At 37.2% G+C, this 13,296-nt stretch overlaps 1 protein-coding gene across 2 annotated transcripts in view; it reads left to right on the top strand.

The window, feature by feature from the left end:
* The window catches only part of SLC30A7 (solute carrier family 30 member 7), a 100,647-nt gene that overhangs the window by 53,231 nt on the left and 34,120 nt on the right, over window positions 1-13,296 (top strand). For both annotated transcript variants that reach the window (XR_008669054.2, XM_019036298.4), the window contains exon 9: window positions 12,263-12,353. Coding sequence is in view for 1 of the 2 variants with exons in the window: in XM_019036298.4 (XP_018891843.1) it covers window positions 12,263-12,353 (91 nt within the window). In the remaining variant the exon portion in view is untranslated. The remainder of the gene's footprint in view (window positions 1-12,262; window positions 12,354-13,296) is intronic.

Raw genomic sequence — 13,296 nt, 5'->3', positions numbered from 1 at the left:
CCTTTTGTTCAGCTATGCCTTGCCCACAGAGGTGGAGTCTGTAGAGACAGTAGGCCTTACTGAGCTGCGGTGGGCCCCTCCCAGTTCGAGCTTCCTGGCTGTTTTGTTTGCCTACTCAAGCCTCAGCAATACAGATGCCCCTCCCCCAGCCAGGCTGCAGCATTGCAGGTCGATCTCAGACTGCTGCGCTAGCAGTGAGCAAGGCTCTGTGGGTATGGGACCCACTAAGCCAGGCATGAGAGAGAATCTCCTGGTCTGCCGGTTGCTCAGACCATGGGAAAAGTGCAGTATGTAGGTGGGAGTGTCCCCTTTTCCCAGGTACATTCTGTCATGGCTTCCCTTGGCTAGGAAAGGGAAATCCCCCGACCCCTTGCGCTTCCTGGGTGAGGTGATGCCCCACCCTGCTTCGGCTCGCTCTCCGCGGGGTGCACCCACTGTCCAACCAGGCCCTGTGAGATGAACCAGGTACTTCAGTTGGAAATGCAGAAATCACCCGTCTTCTGCATCGATCACGCTGGGAGCTGCAGTGGTTCTTTAGTTTTAATGGTCACTCTTAATCTGTGTGTAATTTCAAACTCTCCACCACTGGGTATAGCCTGCCCTTAAATTAATCTGTTGTTTTGCTTAATTAATCCTTTGGAAACATGAATTCCAGTCATACCTCAGCAACTAAATATTTTAATATAGTTAGCATCCAGTGTAAGTAGCAATTAACTTACTTTGAGATATTCAATAAAAAATATATTCTCACAGTGATATTTAAAATTTTGTATTTTAGGTAATCAGTTAAATAAGAGTTCTTTTTCTTTGTTTTTATTTCACAATTTAGGTTTACTTAAACATGTAACTTTGGAAGTCAGCATGGAGTTTGGGCCCAGAATGGAAATTGGGTGTCAGAGATTTGTTTTTGGTCATGTCATTTGACTGTACCAGTCAGCTCTATGATGGCAGAAAACTTTCACATTGTTTTCTATCACTGCCTCTTGCCAAGGTCCACTGGGGTTATTTTTACTGTTCATGTTTTCCTGAGCTTTTGCGTTTTTTTCTGTGGGCTGGTCCTTTTATACACTTTAAAAATCAGCTTCTCCTAAAATCAGGACTTTACTGTAGGCAAAGTTCTCTGAAAGAGCCCACAAAGTCACTTTTATAACTTTAACCCCGACTAGTTAAAAGCACTCACTATGTTGATGAAATCCTATTTTAGTTTGGGTTGCCCTAGAGACATGATTCATGTCCCCCTGTGACATGGATTCAAGTGCAAGTAGTTTATCTGGGAGGTGATCCTAACAAACACCTGTAGAGGAGTGGAGAAGTGAGACAGGGAAGGGAAGGAGCCAGCATCGGGTTCAGTGTCAATTAAGTTACCACTATAGGCAACAGGAGCTTAAGTTGCTGAGTAACTTGGGGAGCCAGCGTAGGAGTCATGTTTCAGAGTTATCCCACTGGAGGGGAAGAAGGGAAATGGGATTTATAGACCAACTCCTCAGTCGTTGGAAGACAGCTGCTGAAAAGTGAGGGAGTGTGAATCAGATTTTTTCCACTTGGCAGATATGCAAAGCAAGCTTTGGGGTTAGAGAAAGATGTTAGGTGAAATGCTGGCAGTTAGAAGGAAAAGGGGTGCGAAGCAGGGGAGGGGTATGTCAGGGTACTGACACAAAGTACCCCTTTGTCTACTACAAAGCTAGAACTCATTTAGAAAAAGCAAAGCAATAACAACAAATAACAACGAAAAAGGGAATCAGGTTAAAGGAATCAGGAAAGACAGAAAAATGCTAATCAGAAAAAAAAGCTTTGTTATAGAATCTTAGTTAATCCATTCCTAATTTTCAGCAAAGAAGATCCACAAATTATACTAAAATGTTGCTTGTGAAAAAGGAGGCACTACCCTCCAAGTCTCGTAGTTGAAGAAGAATGGAACCCAACTTTTCCACAGCATTACTTCCCATAATGCTCCAAGGTGCACCTCTTTTCTTCAGTTAGAGCTGTCTCCCTACTGCCCAGTGTGCTCATGCCAGGCTCGTGATAACTGCTGTGCCTTTGTTCGTGCTGCTCAGCCTGCCTGGAATCCTCTCCATGTTGTGAAAAGTCTTCCCACCTGGAAGACCTAACTCAGACCCTCCTCTGGCCAGTGAGGTCCTGCCAACAGCCTCCTGATTTCTCCCTCCTTACCCACCTGGCTAGGGTAAGAAGAATGGCTGGGCAGAAGAATGGCCCCAAAGATGGCCAAGTCCTAATCCCTGAAACCTGTGAATATATTACCTTACTTCACAAAAGGGACTTTTCAGATGTAATTAAGTTAAAGATTTTGAGATGGGAGATTATTCTGTATTATCCAAGTGGGCCCAATATAATAAAAAAGGGATCTTAAAAGATGGAAGTGGAAGGCAGAAGAGTCAGAGTCAAAGACAAATTTGAAGAGGCTATGCTGCTGGCTTTGAAGATGGAGGAAGAGGCCGGGGCCAAGGAATGCAGGTGACCTCTAGATGTCAGGAAAGTCAAGGAAACAGATTCTTTCTAGAGCCTGTGACACCTTGATTTTAGCCCAATGGAACGTATTTTGGACTTCTGACCTCCAGAACTGCAAGATAATTAATTTGTGCTATTTTAAGTCACACACATACATACACACACACACACACAAATTCACTGTATAGCCAGAGTGCCTGGGTTCAAATGCTGTTTTAACTTTTTAGCTGTGTGAGCTTGGACAAGTCACTTAGCTTCTCTGTGACTCAATTTTTCATCTTTAAAATGGGGACAATGATAATACCTACCTCATAATTTGTTGTGTGTGACTTAAATGGGTTAAGATGTGTATATAAAGTCTTGAACACCGCCTGCCACACTTTCAGTAAAAGTGTTAATTCTTGCCTGCCTTTCTTAAAGGAAGGCTATTGAGGAGCAGACACCATCCACTTAAAGGTAGTCTTCTCTTACTACCGTGACATGTTGTTTCATGTAATTGACTCTTATTCATCACCAAATGGGGAAAGACAGAAGACAGAGAGAAAAAAGGCAAGAAAAAAAACAAAGAGATATAGTTCATCTATGTCTTCCCTAGTTACTTTGGAATGACTAGTTCTTGGCTACCTGATGGGCCAGTTCCTAAACCAAATCCTGGATAGGTTCTACCTGCATCATTTAAGAGGACAAAAGATTAACTGTACTTTCAAAGATGCCCTTTTCTCCTTTTCTGCAGTGTCTTTCCTGGATGCTGAATTTTTTCACAGCAACATACTCGGCCATTAAGAGTCAAAGCTCTATTACCATATTGTGAGGAAATGATACGGTTTGAACACTATGTAGATTGGATCAAATATAAGTATACCATTTTTAACTTGTACTAGTGATATGGTTTGGATTTGTGTCCCTACTCAAACCTCATGTCGCATTGGAGGAAGGACCTGGTGGAAGGTGATTGGATCATGGGGGTAGATTTCCCCCTTGCTGTTCTTGTGATAGTGAGTTCTCGTGAGATCTGATGATTTAAAAGTGTGTGGCACTTCCCCCTTCACTGTCTCTTTCTCTCCTGTCACCATGTGAAGAAGGTCCTGTCTTCCCCTTCACCTTCTGCCATGATTGTAAATTTCCTGAGGCCTCCTACTCATGCTTCCTGTTAAGCCTGTGGAACTGTGAGTCAATTAAACCTCTTCTTTTCATAAATTACGTAGTCCCAGGTAGTTTTTTGTAGCAGTATGAAGGCAGACAAATACAACTAGGTAGACATAGTTTAACTCAGATTCCTGATAGCTAGTTGAAACCAGAGATTAATTAGCATTTTGGTCCTATTCCTTTTGGATTTTTCTTGCTGACCTTTTTGTTCTGGGCTAATACTTGTCATTTCTGAAGCTACCTGAATGGTAATTCATTCGATTTTGATAGTCTTAACAAGTACTTCTTGTTGTCTCATCTGGTTTTTCTAAACAAGGTCCTGTTTCTTGACTTCTATGCTTTTTAAAATGCAGATTTGCCTAAAGAGCTTGTTCTCCTGCCTGTGTCCATCCTTACCTAACCGCTGCTTTCAGATGGAGTGGGGGCGGTTCCTCCAGGTCTCATTAGCATTTCAATACAAATGTTACCATATTTAATATGAATAATATGAATTTATTCCTGCCTGATCTTCTCTCAAAGCCGTGTATATTTTCTGGAGCTTTTTGCCCAATACTGTATTGACTTTAGTCTCTTCCCATTTTAAGATTTAATTTTTACTTATATTGCTGGTGTGATTTTAGTTTCTTATAAAAATGAAGAGAAGAGCTTCTATTAAGATAAATTGCACATTGAGAATTGAGAATGCTGATTGTTCCTAAGTATAATTCTTTCTAATGTATGTTTGAATGGAGGATAAGATACTTTGCTTTCTGTTTATTAGAGGTTCTTTTTTAGATATGACTGAATTGGGAGGCTCTTCTCTGTTATGCTATTTAGCTGTTATTGTGAACGGTTGAAAGTCAAGTCAAACAAGGGCTAGTTTAGATGTCAGTAATCTGCCATTTGGAATTTCTAAGTATATAATACATTCTTCAGCAGACGTGTTAAGTGGTTATTATGTTCTAAGCATTGTGCTGGGCACTAGGAATAAAATGAATATGGCATTTCATTCTTATTCTCTTCACTCTAGAGAACGTAACTGTGATGAGATACTGCAGTGTGTGCAGAGCTTTTGTCTTGGCAGTGTCACACCCAACTCTGCCACTAACTCTTACCTATGTATAACAAAGAACAAGTTATTTTAACCTCTCCAAGTTAGTTTTCTCACCGGTAAAATGAGGGAGTGATTTTAACATTTTCTTAAAGGTTACTTAAGGTTGTTTTGAGGATTAAATTAAAAAAAATTTATGAAAGCATTTTAAAAACTATTAAGTGCTATCTAAACAATGACATTACTAATTATTTACAAATTTGACATTATACACTGGTGTTTTTGGTCCAAAGACCAGATGCATTAGGTGTTATAACTAAGTTCCAGAAGCTTATGGAAAAGGATGACTTTTTCATGACTTTGGCTCTAAGTTCTAGGGGTACCTTAGGGCATCTTAATATCCCCATTATTGGTAAAGTAGGTTCTCTATAAATATGCATTGATTTGAGCCAGAGGTTTCAGAAACACAGTATAATTATAAAGTAAAGCACAATCCCAGGTGATAAGATTTTTGGTTATCTATTCTATAGAAGGCTTATGAAATTCTGGATTAATAGGTAATTATCCATCACTATGAATTAATTATATTTATGCAAATGTGACTGAATATTTAATTTAAATGTGAATTGCATTACCATTATGGGCCAGTTTTCTTTGGCTTTTTTGTCCCCTGAAAATATGGTATACAACATATGCCAAATTTATTTTTAAAATTTATTTTTAAAAGTATAATTTTCTTTCTTTGTGTTTGTAGATTGTAAGAACCCCTACAATATATAGAAAAACTTAGCTCATAAGCTGATTCATCAAGATGAATCTGTAATCATGTTTTAATTAATATTACTTGACATTTATTCTCAGATCTAAGTAATAATTTTAACTGAAATTTTTTATTGTTAAACATTGTGATTGTCAGTAGACTGTTCTTCAGAAGTTTTCGTAATGCATACCCTTTTTTGTTTGGTTTGTTTATGATTACTGGTAGATAATTTTATTTACTGTTGAAGTAGTGAGGCTCTTTCACTAAAAGCTGCTTCTGGAGTAAGATCTGAATATATTTTTACTTGTAAAATTACTGGCAGTAAAGAGTAATAAGTAACTACTGCTTATTTAATCTGTTAGCATTTAAGGGTAAAGCTTTCAAATTAATATTATGTTTATGATTGTAAGATTATAAATTTGATTTACCTTCAGCTTTTGAAGAATAAAATCATTGCCCTGTTTTACTGGTAAACTCATACCTAATGACTCATCTCTTTTTATTTATGATAGGGAAATGGTGCTTCATTGTGAATGCTAGAATTGGGTTAGTCAACCAGAAGTGAACCTCTAATTGTTTCCAAATGCTTACTTTTTGGGTTTGGATGTAGCTCTAAGTCTTAGCTCAGTCAGGAATTTGCTAAGCTTGTCTTTTTCTACATATCCTTTCATTATGGCTAGATAGATCCAAGCTAAAATCTGGTTTATGCTTCTCTATTACAGTAGTTAATCAGAAAAATATGGACACAAACTCCTGAGCTAAACACAATTTTAAAAGGCAAAAACTAGAGTTTCTAAAGGTTTCTTTTACATTTTTATGACTCTTTAAATTATTATAGAAATTGGCCTTGTTCTAAATTGCGTATCACCGTGTGATTTAGCAAGTACCTTTATTCTCTACCATAGTTTTATGACCTAGTTATTGCTCCTATAGCTGAAATTCTTGCATTATTTTTAAATTGCTATTGGAGAAAGTTAGTGTGACATATCCATTTGCTTTGGTGAAATGCTCGCTGCTGTTGAGTGTAAAGATTTTATTAAAATTCTACCTAAAAAGGCAACCATTCCAAATTTCAGTATAAGCAAATCAATAAAAACCACAATTGAGCCTAATGAAAAAAGATAAAAATGCACTATAATTTTATTTCCTTATATCAGTGATGATGTCTTATAATTTAGTTAATTTTAAAATATATGTTTATTTCTAACATTTTATTAAAATGTTTATCTACATATTGTTCTTGAATGGTGTTAAAATGAGTGATCTCTAAATTTCGTTTTAATTCTAATATGATATTATTTGTGATCATGTAATTTCTTTACTAATTCTAGAGTCCTCAAACTAAGGGCCTCATGTGAAAGTGAATTTTAGGAGGAAAAAAGGAAGTACTAGGTTATTTTTTAAAAAGGTGGTGGCAGGGAGTAGCAGACTTTGGAAGGCAACACACATGGAATACACACATAAAAATTTGAACAAAGATTTGGATAAATCTGTAGATGTTTTTTCTAGGTGACTTATTAAGAGACTGTTGGACTGTCTAAGGGAATGTCTTTAATGTTTTAAGGCTGATCTCCTCAAGGATTATTATAGATGGGATTCACCATCTGTTACTGTGTTTCAGCTCCTTGGGGGAAACAACTAGACTAAACCTGAATATTCTAAAACAATAAATTTTTAAAAGTTGTTCACAAAAGTTATTTCACACCTATTGCTTAAGTAATGTTATTTCTCATACTGTATGCCTTCTGTTGCAGTTGAGTCAGTGTTTCTTCTATTCCTTTTCTCTTCCCCTTTACTTTTAAAGGTATGTTTAAAAAGAAGTTATCAACATACCAATTAAGAAAACCATTTACCAAAAGTTCATGGAAAGTGAAAATGGATACAAGCATAATATGTAGTTGCTTTAAATTCATATGTGCCTTCTTCTAAATGGTTGGCCCTAAATAAGTTTGATGCTTGATTTCCATTGCCTTCTCTGCAGGCTTATTAAAAATAAAGTTATGAATTTCTCTGAGATGAAATATTCTATATTATTTATTTTTGTATTTCCAGTGTCTAGCACATGCTTGCTACATGGTTGGCATATAACAGATGTTTGTTGACTTGAACTTTTCAAAACTGAACTTGGAGTCTAACGACCTGATCTGTTCTAGTTCTCCTGCTTAATAGCTGTGTCCTTAAACAAGTTACTTTGGTGCTCTAGGCCACCATTTCCACAACTCGAGAGTAAGGTCCCACCTGGTTCCAGAAAATCTGATGCCAGATATATAGTAGTAGATCCTTAATAATCGCTTAATATTGATTGCTTAATAAAATTCATTTGCTGGATTATCTATCATGATAGAATAAATCATTTTGCCAAGTATATCTATGTGTCATTTGGTGACACTGCTTTTTTCCCCTTAGTATATAAAAACAATTTATATTTTCTTTCATTTCCAAATATATTCTCTCTCTAGTATTCTTTATAGTTTAACCACTTTTTCTTATTGAATGGAAAATATATAAAAGATGAAAGAAATTGCCTGGATGTTTAGTCTACTCCTTCATTTTATAGATGAGAAAATTGATGCTCTGGAAGACTATGTGATTTGCTTAAAGCTATTTAATGGCAGAATCAGAACCCAAGTGTCATGGTTTCCATGAGTGTAATTTTCACGTCAGATATCTAAACATTGTTAGTAGTTCCCTAGATTGAGATTGGAGAAGAAATTATTAAAATAACTAAACTTACGAGGTAGGTAGGAAAAAAACCTTTTTTCTAATTGTCAAACATAATTCAAGGAGAACTATTTTTGTGCCCATTTTCCGAGTACAGTTAGGAAAAGATAAAAATTTTAAGTTTAATATATGAAAACATTCTGTGATGGATTCTTTTTTTTTCCTGAGAAATGAGGATGGAGAGAGTAAAGAAAAATGATGGTTGAATTGTACCTAATTAATATGCCATCATTTTTTTCTTTGCCTTTTTTGTAAACACAGGAAGTCTTCAGCTATTTAATAGCAACACAGTAGGTAGAAACAGATCCCCCTCTTTAGTTTAGATGAATGAATAACCAATATTCTTCACTGTCAAAATCCTTAAGTCCATTTGCAGTTGTTTTCTACTCATTTTTTTTCTCTTTCTCCAACCTGGCTTTTACTGTTCCTGAAATGTTACAGTGGATGGCCTCAAACAATATTTGCGTTGTTGTTGTTGTTGTTGTTGTTGTTTTCTTTTTTTTTTTGAGATGGAGCCTCGCTCTGTCGCCCAGGCTGGAGTGCAGTGGCCCTATCTCGGCTCACTGCAAGCTCCACCTCCCGGGTTCACGCCATTCTCCTGCCTCAGCCTCCTGAGTAGCTGGGACCACAGGTGCCGGCCACCACGCCCAGCTAATTTTTTATATTTTTAGTGGAGATGGGATTTCACCGTGTTAGCCAGGGTGGTCTCGATCCCCTGACCTCGTGATCCACCCGCCTTGGCCTCCCAAAGTGCTGGGATTATAGGCGTGAGCCACTGCACCCGGCCAGTATTTGCATTGTTTAATCTGATGGCCTTTTTCTGTTTCTGTTTTTCTTCATTGAGGCATTTACTGTTGCTGGAAATATGTTTCCCCTTTTTCCAGATGTTTTACTTACTGTGACTTTACTTTCTTTACCTAGTGCCTTTTCTTAACTGCTAATGATTCCATATATTATTTAAGATTTAGTATTGATCCCTAGCCTTAGATATACTTTTAAAATTTATGAATTAATTATGTTTAACAGATTCAGCTACAAATTCTGTTCCATAAACATTTATTTGCCAAACACCATCTGAGATGCTGGGTTTACAAACATAAATAAGATAATTCCTACCTTAAAGCAGCTTTCTGGTTAGAGGGAGGGGGAAACACAATCTGATAATTATCATGCAATGTAGTAATAGTGTAGGTAGCACAGATTTTTTTCATAGGAACACAGAGAAGACACTTCATACAGTGTAGAAGACAGTTTGGGATCAGGAAATATACCCTAAAAGAGGTGACACTTGAGATTTTAAAGAAGAAATGTAAGACTGTAGGGCGGCTTAGGGACATTCTAAGCAGAAGTTATGGTTTGAGCAAAACCATGAAAGTAAGAAACAGCATAAGGTAAAGTACAAGTATGTTATATTTGGAGAGCTTAAAATATGAAGCAAGGATTAATAGGAGGTGAAGATAGAGGGGCCAGATCCAAAAATATACTATGTTAAAGAGCCAGCACTAAAAGAGCCAGCACTTAATTCCCTAGGCAGTGGGGAGCTTTTGACACATTTCTTAGTGGTAAAGGGATAGGGTCACATACCTATTTTATGTAGATTAGTCTAACGCCTCTATAAAATATGGTTGTATTAGTTATCTGTCGATACATAGTGAAGTACCCCAAAACCTAGTAGCTAAAATAATACACATTATTATCTTATACTTTCTGTGGTTCAGGAACCTGGGCATAGCTAACTATGTTGCCTGGCTCAGGATCTCTCACAAGGCAGTAATCAAGGTAGCAGCCGGGGCTGCAGTTATTCCAAGGTTCATTTGGGGGAGAATCTACTTCTGAGCTCACTCAAGTGGTTACTGACAGGATTATGTTCCTTTTGGGCTGTTGAACTGAGGGTCTGTCTAGTATTTCTCAAGAAGTATCCTTCAGTTTCTTGCCACATGGTCCTCACTATAGACAGCTCACAACACAGCAGCTATGAGAGAGCAAGTGAAAGCAAACGAGGAGGGTATACAAGACAGAAGCCAGAGTCTTTTTACTTAATCTTGGCAGTGATGTCTCATCACTTTGTCATACTCTGTTCATTAGCAGCAAGTCACTAAGTCCTGAAACTTTACATAGGGCATGAATACTACATAGGGCAGGGTCATTGGGAGCCATCACTGAAGCTGCCTGTTACGTGGACTTGAGGAAATAAGACTAGAGCTGAAGGGACCACTTAGGAAGCTATTATAATAATCCACGTAAAAGATACGGATATTATTGTGGACATGCGTAGTACAATGAAGGGGAAGGAACTGAGTCAAGAAATATTTAGGATATTAAATCACGAGAACTTGGTGATTTAAGGGAGAAAAAGGAATTAAGGGTGACATCTAATTTTTCTTGGTTCTTAAATCACTATTGACTAGATAATATTTTTACTTGAATGTGACTGAAACTCCTGTCCACATTTAGCTTTCTATCCTCATCACTGCCATCTTCTCCATATTTTTTAGTAATCTGTTTGTCCTTAACATTGCTCTCACTGTGTCTTTCGTTAGATCCAGTTAGACACCAGTTATTTCTATTTGCTTAATTTTCCTATTTGTCTTTGTTCCTATGGTTACCCTCCTTGTCCAAATACTTATCACTATACACTTAAAGTATGAAAACAGTCTCCTCATTTCTTTCCTGTGCCCTATGCCCTTCTTCAGGGCAGAGTCTGAAACATTTGATTATCTGTATTTCTGTCATTCGTTTAACCAGCAATTGGGCCCACTTTATGACCAGCACTTTGCTAGACCTTGAGAATATAATAGTGAGCCAGATAAGCATTGTCTCTATTCTTTTGGGTCTTTCTTGGTACCTCTCTTTCCTTTCCATCTGTCAGAATAACACCAGTCCTGAAAGTACACTTGCTTCTACTCTTCTTATGAGCTCTTCCTTGAAAGATGGATGTTCTTTTTATCTTCATCATCTACAGCTATTATCAGAAGTTTTACTTTGAAAATTTTGAGATTCTGTAAGTTTAAGTGAGCACTGATTTAAGCTATTAAGTGTAGTGAAGCTATTTCTGACCTCCCCTCTCAATCTACTTCAAGCAGTAGAACAGTACATTACCAGTCTGAATCATTGGAATCACATGGAGAGCTTTTTGGACATTCCCTCAAAGATTCTGATTCAATATATCAGAAGTGAAAACAAAATAAAACTCTAAGGTGAATTGGATATGTGCTAGATTAGAAAGGCATTGCATTAGAGTCACCCTCACCATTCTACTATTAATTGTTTTGTGTGTTTTTTTTTTAGACGGAGAGTCTCACTGTCACCCAGGCTACAGTGCAGTGGTGCGATCTCGGCTCACTGCAAGCTCCGCCTCCCAGGTTCATGCCATTCTCCTGCCTCAGCCTCCCCAGTAGCTGGGACTACAGGCGCCCGCCACCACGCCCGGCTAATTTTTTTTTTTTTGTATTTTTAGTAGAGACGGGGTTTCACCGTGTTAGCCAGGATGGTCTCGATATCCTGACCTTGTGATCCACCCGCCTTGGCTTCCCAAAGTGCTGGGATTACAGGCATGAGCCACCGCGCCCGGCCTGTTTTGTGTACATTTAATCATCCAAATAGCCTAAAGCAGTAGTTTCAAATACTAATTGAGGACTAGTACATCAACACATGCAGACTTTTGGGCACCATCCCTAGAGGAGCTGAGTTCATTTCACTACATCTGTGGTTATCACCAGGCTTCTATATTTTTTAAGTAATGAAATATGACTGATATTGGACAAATAGGCTGATGTATTCATTTTTTTGTATTTTCCTTATCAGTGCTACTATGATTACTTTGGAAGGTTCTGACCATGTGGAGTCATATTTTAACTAACAGTTGAAAATGTGCTGGGTTTAGATGATATGATATTATTTCAGTTTTATAGCTTTACTCTTTCATACATTAATACATTTTCTCTAGCTCTTTTACTTTTACTTCGGATAATTTACTGATCACATGGAAAATCTAAAACAATGACTGGTTGATTGTTTTTTCTCATATTATTCCTGTAAGTCCTATTATATTCTACCGTAGGGAGGCATATTATTACTTTCTTGCCGGATGGGATTAGCAGAATGTGACTTTAATAAATTGTTGTCTTCCTTTTCCTTAGTGTTATTCCTCTTTTAAGAGAATCTGTTGGAATATTAATGCAGAGAACTCCTCCCCTATTAGAAAATACTCTGCCTCAGTGCTATCAGAGGGTGAGTTTCAAATACTCCAAACCATTGGATTTTATGCTGTTTTCAATCTCTTGATTTTCAGCTTTCACAAATATGGGTAACGTGTGTATAATTGACTATTTCTTCCAAGATTGAATGCTGACCATGAAATGTCATTTATACAAACCAGAATAAAATTGTCAGAAAATATTGAACTTTACTAAAGAAAATGTGGTAGAAATTGTTCTGATCTAGAAATTGAGTAGTTTTTAAAAATATAGAATATCTATAGCAGAGATATTCATTCAACATAGAGTTTTTGAGCTCCCACTCTACCAGATACTCTTCTAAAGTACTGGGGAGGTGATGGTAAACAAGACAGACAGTGCCTCTGTTTCATGGGACTTACAGTCCATTGGGGAAATACAGTAACTAAACAGTAAGTAGATAAATAAGAAAATATCAATGAGAATTACTATAGTAGAAATAAAACAAAGTGATGTGGTAGTCATGGATGGCTACCTTAGATTCACTAAGGAAGTTATATTCAAGGAAATTGAAACCTTGAAGACAAGAAAGAGCTAGCCATATGAAAATACTGGAGAAGAATGTTCCAGGCAAGGGAAATTGCTAATGTAAAAGTGCTATGTCTGGATTTAATTTGTGTTTGAAGAACAGAATAAAAAAGGCCATTGTGGCTGGAGCATATTAAATAAAGGGAAGAATGGCTTGAAAGCCTGGAGAGAATGGCAGGAGCAAGATCACTTAGGGTTTTGGGTCATAGATTTAAATTTAATTCTAACTCAGTGGGAAGCATTCGAAAGCTTTTAGGCAATAGAAATGTCATAAATCCTATGTTTTTAAGAGATTATTGTGTTTTCTATGAAGAGAACATATTCTAGGGAGGATGAAAGCGAAGAAAACCAGTTATGAAGTTATTGTCCTCTAAGTGAAAAACAATGTTGGTTTAGATTACAGTGGTAAC

Source organism: Gorilla gorilla, chromosome 1, assembly GCF_029281585.2.
Source record: "Gorilla gorilla gorilla isolate KB3781 chromosome 1, NHGRI_mGorGor1-v2.1_pri, whole genome shotgun sequence".
NCBI lineage: Eukaryota > Metazoa > Chordata > Mammalia > Primates > Hominidae > Gorilla > Gorilla gorilla.
Note: the sequence above shows the minus strand (reverse complement) of the source record. Positions and strands in the feature narration are given on the sequence as shown.